The 10,403-nt window shown below is 35.7% G+C and overlaps 1 protein-coding gene across 1 annotated transcript; it reads left to right on the top strand.

Moving 5' to 3' along the window:
• Nucleotides 1-1,662: 1,662 nt before the first annotated feature.
• LOC147390036 (NDR1/HIN1-like protein 26) lies at nucleotides 1,663-2,651 on the top strand. Its single transcript, XM_086418802.1, has one exon. It carries the CDS (start codon nucleotides 1,769-1,771, stop codon nucleotides 2,396-2,398), a length of 630 nt encoding a protein of 209 aa, XP_086274928.1. The 5' UTR covers nucleotides 1,663-1,768; the 3' UTR covers nucleotides 2,399-2,651.
• Nucleotides 2,652-10,403: the final 7,752 nt, after the last annotated feature.

Here is a 10,403-nt window from a genome sequence, read left to right as displayed (position 1 = left end):
GAAGAAAAAACATTAATCATCTAAAATGCTAATATTTTGATCTATTTGGTGCACTTTCTTATACATATTTTTGATATATTTGATGCACTTGGATAACAAACCCTTGTCTATATAAATAATTGGTAAATTACTTAACAAACGTTGATGAAAAGATTTCTTTCTAAATACCCATAGAGTTCTGGGCGTTAACTTTATAGCCTAGTTGGGATTATTTTAATGCCCTCTCACTCCTTTTCAATGCAAATGTTGAGGTTGACCTTTGATCGATATTAACCTTTTACAACCTTATATATTTTATATAATAAATAGACAATCCTGATGGTTGAATTTGAATTGTTGAGATTGGAATTTTGAGTGACATTTTATATTGGTGAGGGTTCATTAAGAAATAATGATTTTACCAATTGAATTGTTAAAGTACTACTGAAAAATTAAGGTGAATTTAGAAATAAGTCCCTACAACAGAATCCATTATGTAATCTTTTCTAAATAATATGACAATTTCAGTTTTTAACTTAAATAGTGAGTAGTTTTTGCTCACAGAATTTCTTGTCACAGTGCTCACACACTCCCTAAAGTGTGCCACATCAAGCCCAACGAATGTAATTTTGTAAATTGGGGATGTCATTCTATACACACACAGGCGCATGTGATTGGTGGATTATGTAAGCAAAAATTTTGGGATCTTATAAACCTAGAGTGGAGGATTGAAACCCACCTCCTATACCTCAATGCATGCCTGGGAGGTCACAATCCAAAGAACTAAAGTCTAAAATATCTCATTTAATTTTTGTGGGAAGAGAGTTTAAATCCTCCACCCATAACGTTCACTATCTGGCTTTTTTAACTTTCTAGTGTAATTGTGCAAAATAGAATGAATAATGATTTTCTGACACCCCTCCCCCGTGGCATATGCTTCCATAAACCCCCTGACATGATATCTTTATGTGAATGAGCAGTTGTGTATCCAAAGAAAAAAAGATCTGTGATTCTAGTCCATACCACGTCAAGGAGCATATGTCATAGAGGCATCAAAAAATACAACTCAAATAGAATATTTGGATTTTGACTATGAGTAACTTTTTTATCACATAAATTGAATTATATGTAAGATATACATGATTTTTTTCTTTGTTGTTGCTAAATAAGGTATGAGTCGTGATAATATGACTCGCTCGCTAGGTGGCATATTCAATTGACACCCTGACATGACAAGTTCAAGAATCACAGATCTATACACCTTGGGATATATGATTGCACTTTCCTTTAAAAATGTATCCCAAGGAATTTGTGTATCTTGAATGTACAGATCTACGGTCCCAAACATGTCAAAATCAGGGAGTCGATTGAGTATGACACCTAGCGAGTCATATTTTCAGGACTCGTACCATATACATGATCTACAATCCAACAGAGTCGAATAATCATCATTCAGGTTTTGGGCTCATGCCCTATCAAAACTCGGTTGTCCACAGATTGAACGGTCCAAAATACATGATTTTGTGGGTCCACCCCATTATAGAACTTGAGGTGCGTTGGGAAAGTTAGCAGGTAAGTTATCTCACAAACCAAACACGTTCCCCCAAGCCCACTATGAGAGCTGCCGGTCAAAAGTAGTAGACCTAAATAATTGCAGCTTTGTGATTGTACAATGTGCATGCAATTATTTAAAGCCCATCATCACCTCTGCTTCCTTAGCCTTGCTAATTAGCTTTGCTTTCTTCTCCTACCTACCTCTACTATTTCTCAGTCTCTCTTATACTTGCAAATGTCTCTACTCGACGAGAAATCTCCCAAACACTGCGCCAACCACGGATTGAATCTAAAAAAGATTTACAAGAGGCTATTCTATACCTTTTCTTCCTTCCTTTTCTCTATTCTCTCCTTAATCCTCCTTATATGGCTTCTCCTACACCCCTCCAAGCCAGAGTTCTACCTCAAAGAGGCTAATATATACCAACTCAATCTCTCTGATCCTCACCAACTGGACTCCTCCATACAGATCACTCTATACTCCAAGAACCCAAATCAGAAAGTTGGTATTTACTACGACCAGCTCCAAGTTTACGCCTCGTACAAGGCTCAACAGATCACTAGTGAAGTTTCTCTTCCACCTTTCTATCAAGGCCATCAAGATAGTAATCTTTTGACGGCTTCCTTAATTGGAAACCGACTCCCCATTCCATCCTACTTCGGTTACGAAGTGGCACGTGATCAGACCACTGGTACACTTGTTCTATCTCTGAAGATGAATGGAAGGCTCCGATGGAAGGTGGGGACATGGGTCTCTGGTCGATATCATCTCAACGTCGATTGTGTTACCTTCATGGCTTTCCCCAACGTTGTATCGAGTCCCTTGAGTTCCAAGAAAGGAAGTCGTTGTTCTACTACTGTATGAAATTTCAATTTTCAACACCACCACCACCACCACCACCACCAATATGCTTAGCTTCTACTAGGTAATTAGTAGTAAGTAGTAAGTGAGTCTCTCTCTATTTATTTGTTTTTTTTTTTTTTTCTTTTAAAATAAATTTCCTCTCTTTTGTGATTTGTAACTAAAATAGAGTGCCTATCAATCAGTCTATGTATGATATTTAATACAAATGAAAGATTGGACTGAAAGCTATACCAAGACGTGTTTGATTGAACACCTCCTAGTCCTACCTTGTGTTAATTTCCTTAATGGAATTTCCTTCTTTTACAGATGATGTTGGTGCTTGAAAAAAAAAAAAAAAAAAAACTATTGCTAGCCTCAAAAGATGTTAGAGGCATGATGACCGGCTGAGATAAGTGTGGTAGTCATGCTTTTAAATCTCATCGGAGGCCGAGGCGACTCACCCGATATGTCTTGGTATCGTCCAGGGACGAGACGGATAGATAAGTCAAACGTATCGGATGGGACTTAAAATCACAGTTGATTTTTTCTCATTGTTGAATGAAACAACTCAAACGTATCGGAAAAATCGTCCGAGATGAATCAGTCTCGTTCATGGACGAAACGAGACCTCAAAACAAGTTTTAAAATCATGTGGTAGTATTATTTTGGGTGATTTTTTGTGTACTACTTCTATATATGAGATAAAAAAGGAGTTGAAGATGATGATGAGATGTTCCCATTTAAAAGTAGAAACTAGAAAGGAACAAGAAGAAAAAAATAGAGCGCGTGAAATCACCAGCTTTCTTCGCTAAGAAATAAGAATCTTGAAATATCCCCGGCCCCAATATGACTTTAATTATTATGGAGTAGTACTTCGTTTTTGTTACTCTCACTTGCTTTCACCACCCACTGAAATAGGGCCAATTACTAAAGACTCGCCATCCAGTACAATACCCTAATGTCTACGTGGCACATTTAGATCGGAGAACATACATAACAAGGAATTCACAAGAAAATGTATCCCTAGGAAAAAAAAAAAATTGTACTAATCGATCCCTACAAGATTTTAATTGATTTCTAGAATATTTTTATTTTTCCTCCGAGCCTAATTGTGTTTGATTGAGAGTCTTAACCTACTGTTGAGGCTCTCTGTCAAATAGATACTTGAGATAATATTAGAGAAAACAACACAGTCTTCCTAGAGATTCGTGGTGGTACTTCTAGGGATTAGAACAATTTTTTTTAAGTATACATCTTTCTCGAAACTCCTAAGCATTTCAATCATCTATTTGATAAGGATGGTTGAGGCTAGTGTTTTCCCTTTTTTACCATTTTTAATCGAAAATGCCAGCCTCAATCCACAATTGAGGCTCTCTGACAACATCACCATTGGGATGTTAGGGATTCCTAAGAAAAAATGTATCAATCCCTTAAAGGTTGAAAATGATCTCCAAAAAATCTGTTTTTTCGTTCTTATATGAGAGTTTTGTTGACGGAGAGCCTCAAATGTGGGTTGAGATTAGAAAAGTCTTTTTTTAATCTTCTTTCCTTTTGAGAAAATGTGAGCCTCAATCCATCAACATGACCGTTAGGATGTTAGGGTTTCTCAAAAGAAATGTACCCCTAGAAAAATGTGTAACCCTAGGAATTACTCTTCAAGAAGAAATTTACTTTTTTCCTCAAATCCCAACAGCGTAGATTAGAAAATCCTTATCGTGGTCTACCTTTTGAGCTATTAATCACCTGTAAGGATGCATCAGGGACTTCCAAAAAATGGTTGAGATGATAGGGACTTCCAAGAAAAAACTGTACTATTCCCTAAAAAGCGTCCTCATAAAATCTATGTATTTTTTTTTTTTTTGAGGGAGAGCTAGAAGCTAGAAAAGTCCCTGTAGTAGTGCAGAGGGTTAAATTGATGAAGCATCTGGACCTTACACGTGTCCAAAAGTAAACTTGGCAGAAGATTAGAGTTGAGCAATTTTAGTTGTGGTACCCAACTCGACTAAAGGGCAAAACTCAAGCATCAACTTTGCTCTGTATAACCAACCGAGTAGGGTAGAAATGTGGGTTACCACCAAATCAACTCAGATTCGTTAATTGTAGGGAAGATCCTAGGAATTTTAGGAAGGGATAGCATAATCAACGCGAATGTCTTCCCTTCTCAGTAACTTCCCTTAAAAATGAAGGACCCTTATCTGAGAAGATCTCTAGGAAGATTTATAAATAGAGGAGGGAAGGGGTTCGAAAATAGAGAGCATAAGAGTCCATTATTGTCTTTCACAAGAACTAATTTGATCGTTGGAGGACTTTTGACAGGTAACACCATATCCATTCAATGGAGGAAGCAGAAAGTGCAGAGCGAAACGAAAGAGCAGAGTTGTCAGAGGTAAACTCGAAATCACCTCTACAAGTAGTATGGAATTATGGATCTTTTGGATTTTTAATGTTCAGTTTTGGAGCCTAAACTTTTTGTTTTTCATACTAGGTATGTCCCTGTCTATCTATAAATTCACTCTTCTTTTTGGTAGAAATTGCAAAATTTGCTAGAGCATCAGCCGAAGAAGATAGAGTTTAATAGATTAAAAAAATTTTTCATAGAAGCTGCGGAGCTTGAAGATGACATGTTTGAGAAGAAAAAATCACAGGTTTATAGAGGTTGTAAGGCATTTAAGGTCATTTTTCAGCAGTCTATAAGAGAAAACAATGGTCAAAGAGAAAATTTTGGCAAGATAATCCATGAAGCTTCATACACACCCAGAATGGTTCTGAGTTCAGACTGAGAACAAGGAATCTGATGAAATTAAGACTTGGTAAAATTCCCTTGAAATATCAGCTCATCTAATCTCAAGACTTAGACCTTCTGATGCATGGAAGTCCACTTTCCTGGCAAGTTATTCCACAAACAAGCACTATGCTCGATGGATCACTCGACATGGACTAGAAGTACATGTGTGTTTGCTTCAATCGATAGTGATTGAGTTTGAGTTCATTTGATAGATATATTCTATTTATAATATTAATGTTCAGTCTTTCTTTATCCAACTATACATGTTGAGGTGTATTAAGGCTTTTTGTTGGCCCTCAACCTTCTTTCTGATTGAAACAGTATATAGACTACTTAAGTTTTAAATATTGAAACTCAATTCTTTCCCAATTGAGGTCCCTAAGCAGAGCCATCAAGTTGAGATCAAAATTAGAAAGGCAACACATATAACCAGTTTGCTATAAGATCAAACCGAGTGATACATACAAAACAAAATTTTGTTCTTTCTTATTTATTCGAAAGGTAAAAAAATAAAAAACCAAGGTTTTGGAAGGATCATTTGAACTTTTACAAGGATTGACATATTGATGCAACCACAATAAGTATAGCCCCAAAAAAATATGAAAAGAACCCCACTCATTCAATATTCACAGAATTATTAGATCTTGGATGTAAAAGTTTATCCACGCATTCGAATTTTATAATCATTCATGAGATTGGTTGATAGATTCATAAAACTTATGTGATGACGATGCCACATACATTGTTCAACAGCTACTCCGGGGAATAATGAAACTCAATAAGATAATTAGTTAAGAATATTGAAAGCTTAATTATGAATTTACTTTGTGTTATCTGACCCCCCACGTTAATGCTTGAGAGAAGATTAATTGATATACATCATCACCAATCCTCACCATAATGGTAGTACATCTTCTCCACCATCCATGGATCTCCTCCTTGAAATGGCGATAGCTTGGCTCAACATGGACATGTTATCTGACATTGATATCTGCCCCACTTATCCAAGTACTCTCTATGAAACACCCAAGCACCCTCTATGAAACACATGGCAACAATTTGATACCTCTCTCATCTCATGGCTTCTCTCCAAGTGGCTCAAGCACGTGGCACATACCTGCTCATCACATTCTCCGTGTCTATCAAGAAAGTCACCAAACATTACTACGGGAACTCTCTTCTTGATGAGTTCCAACATAATAGGATTCATTGTCACTGGGACAGGAACCAATTCCGGAGAAGGCTAGGGAGGTTCACCCTTATAACGTTACGAACCTGATGCTCCCAAGGAAGATACAATGGATGGAGCAAAGCCAAGTGAGATGAGAGTGCCACCATAACCATGCACTTGACATGGACTAATAGGTTCAGTAGCTCTGCTACAAACTTTGGCACTTTAATGCCAATGAAAGAGTGATCACCCATGGAGAATTACAAGTTAGCTTAGCTAGCTAGCTGGGGGGGAAGAGAAAACCTGTGAATGGGTTAATGAAGGCACGAAGAGAGAAGAGATTATACATTTATAGCTAGGAGTTTGGAAATTTTGGTCGGTGGGTGAATTAGATGGTGATTAAGAAATTAACTAAAAAAATGAAATGTCTAAGATGTCGAAGTGTCAACTTACGCAATGGGACTACTTGTACGCGTTTACCGATTTTATTGTGATAATTAAATTAAAAGGATAAAAATGGTACTTTTAATTGAAATAATAATAGAGCTTTTGCAATTACAAAATAAGATGATTTTAGAGCAACTCCAACGCATTATAGCTCGGGCTCTGCATCCCCTCCAACAGTCATTTTGGAGAGCCAAAAGGAACTCCAACACACTTTGCATCTGATTCTCTATTCTCAATATTTAGAGAGAAACCTTTTTAATTGGTAAAGAAGAGAGTGAGATTCTCTCTCTACCTCTGGACGACAAATGAAGATGACCATTAGCTGAACGTTTATGGAGAATTATTTTAGATAATAAGATTGGAGTGTATACCTTTGAATATCCAAATGACCCTCTATAATGAAATGCCTAGTGATTATATATGGACAGTTCCGTTGGAGTTACTTGTAATGTCCAAGAATCAATAAATTTGAGAACTTAGGCAATCCAAATCTTTATTTATTTTCTTCTTTATTTTTCAAAATAAAATCTAAGTTAGTTTCCACGCATGTTTCTTCTCAAGTATCACTATCTCAAGTAATAAGAAAAAAAGTACAGATAATTTTATTCTTTTGGGTAGATATATGGTAGGATCAAACCTCCTTGATTCTCTCTCTACCTCTGGACGACAAATGAAGATGACCATTAGCTGAACGTTTATGGAGAATTATTTTAGATAATAAGATTGGAGTGTATACCTTTGAATATCCAAAATGACCCTCTATAATGAAATGCCTAGTGATTATATATGGACAGTTCCGTTGGAGTTACTTGTAATGTCCAAGAATCAATAAATTTGAGAACTTAGGCAATCCAAATCTTTATTTATTTTCTTCTTTATTTTTCAAAATTAAAATCTAAGTTAGTTTCCACGCATGTTTTCTTCTCAAGTATCACTATCTCAAGTAATAAGAAAAAAAGTACAGATAATTTTATTCTTTTGGGTAGATATATGGTAGGATCAAACCTCCTTTGTATGGTTTTGGTACAATGAGGCATTAGTAAACAACATCAAAACCTTATCCTAAAGATTTATAGTGTGGTAGATGGATCATATTCCTTTCATTCCACGGGTCAACTCTACATTAGTGAAACTGTTTGAAAAAAAAGAGAAAAGAAAAAAGAAAGTGAGATTCTCATGTACATTAATGAACTGTTTGAAAAATAAAGAGAAAAAAGAAAGTGAGATTCTCATGTACAATTTATTCCTCTCTCAGAAATTATATGCCACGTAAAAAAACCTATCAATAAGATGCATGGTTGGATGTATGGTACTGATCTGAAAATCAATTAAGAGAGTAGTGAACACCGAAAAGGAAATATTAAGAAGAGTACTGTTTGAACTAAGACTTTTTGGATTAAGAGACATATGTCCAAATCAATAACACGATCACCACTTATTGTTCTTATTAGAGAAAGTTTGAAATGTGCAGTATTGGTAAGACTCTTGGGCAATGTCTTAAATGTAAATGCCGACTTGGGTCAAGAACATGGTGAGATGTTTAAAATGATACATTTTTTATTTATTTTTTAATTAAATAAAAATATATATATTCACCACTTATTGTTCTTATTAGAGAAAGTTTGAAATGTGCAGTATTGGTAAGACTCTTGGGCAATGTCTTAAATGTAAATGCCGACTTGGGTCAAGAACATGGTGAGATGTTTAAAATGATACATTTTTTATTTATTTTTTAATTAAATAAAAATATATATATTAACAGTGATCTAAGGGTAGAGTTGGAATTATAAAATATTTTAAAAGGTTTCTCTCTATTTCTTTCCTCTTATTTCTACTTCTTTTCTCTTCTCTCTCCACTCAAAAATCCAAACAAGAGAAATGGAGAGTAAGTCATTTATTTTCTCTTCTCTTCTCTCAATTTCTCTCAATCCAAACACAGCATTAGAGACAAGAATACCATCTTTGAATCGGTTTTATATTCTTACCCCCATGTGGAATTCTTCCTTGACCTGGTTCCCCTATGGATGTGCTATCCATGTTTGGTTCAACCAGCCCCTGCCCCTGCCTAGTTTCATTTAAAAAATAAGGGGATTTAGATTAAGGTCTCGGTGGGTATTGTTCATCAAATGCACAATCTGAGAGTGGGATGTTTGTTGTATGATAGAATATGATATTTTGGGTTTGGGATTACATTAATTGTGCTTACTAATTGATTCAATATTTCTTGTAATTCATCCCATATATTGTAGACTTGGGTTTTGAGCTCGCAAATGATTTTTTATTTCTGACCTCATCTATTGGTAAAAAACTATGTTACATTTTCTAAGTTCCTATGTAATTCAATCCATACCGAGTTGGACGTAATTACATTTTTGAAGAAGGTTACCATACTATTCTATCTTTTGCTATAAAGCATATTTATAATCTATAATTGCCATCTTCACCCAAAGCTTCTCAGATTTTATTTAGATTTCATCTACCATCACAAATAGCTTTTGACACTCAGATTTCAACCTACTGTTCAAACAGATATTTAACTCACAAAAACCCTGAGTTGTTAATCGATGTGGGACTTTACACCCACCCACATGTCCATGCCGAACTAAAACAGAACAAAGGCCTGGCACGTGGACAGACGAACCAACAGACGGGCCTATAGACAGCAGACGTCCCATGGGCTTTTATACCATCTTAGATTCCAACCTAAAATCAATTGGTATCAAGTGGAGTGACCCAACAGATATTTAACCCAAAGAAATCCTAAGTCCTTAACGACGTGGGGGCTTTAACACTGACATCAACAATACCTTGCGAGACTAGTGGGAGTCAATTAACTAGATTAGATGACCCTCATCAATCCAGTTATATTGTAGAAGAGATGACCCGTTGCCTTGCACCACTAGATACTTTAAGTAGGTTTCATAGTGTGATGCATTATTCTCTCCATCGCTTTCCATATTTTTGAACATCTAAGTTTTGCTTTGCAAACTATAAATCATCTTTTCCCACATATTTGTTCATACTAACTTTGTCCGAAGTTGTTTTTCATTTGAAGGATCCAAAAAAAGCCATGTCCACTTTGTGAATTTTTGACCAAGGCCTTCTACCCAACCTCCCTCATTGAGTGTCTTTCCCTTTTCTTTCAACCCATTAAGCAAACCTTCTTACGAAATAGAAAGAAAGCATCTTCATCTTAGTTATAATATTGGTTAAATGGTGGAGTCGTGTCACAATGGTTTTAAACTCATTTTGACATCTCGTCTTGTCCCGTCTGTGAACAAGATCGAGTCATCTCAGATGAGTTTTCTGATACGTTTGAGACGTCTCATTCAACAATGAGAAAAATGAACCTGAGTTTTAAGTCTCGTCTAGTATATTGACTTGTCTATCTGTCTGATATTGGTGGACGATATCGAGACGTATCGGACGAGTCGTCTTGGTCTTGGATGAGATTTAAAACCATGCATGTCACACATGGTTTTAAAACATGGTGTTTCTTCTCTTCTCCTACCACTGAGATAGATTTGTCTGGTTGAAAACTCATTTAAGATAAGTTAAACCATTTAAATGGATTTAAAATTATTTATTAAGCTATATAATATTTTTATTATTATTATAAAGTA

Source organism: Akebia trifoliata, chromosome 12, assembly GCF_017979445.1.
Source record: "Akebia trifoliata isolate Shusen 1 chromosome 12, ASM1797944v1, whole genome shotgun sequence".
NCBI lineage: Eukaryota > Viridiplantae > Streptophyta > Magnoliopsida > Ranunculales > Lardizabalaceae > Akebia > Akebia trifoliata.
Note: the sequence above shows the minus strand (reverse complement) of the source record. Positions and strands in the feature narration are given on the sequence as shown.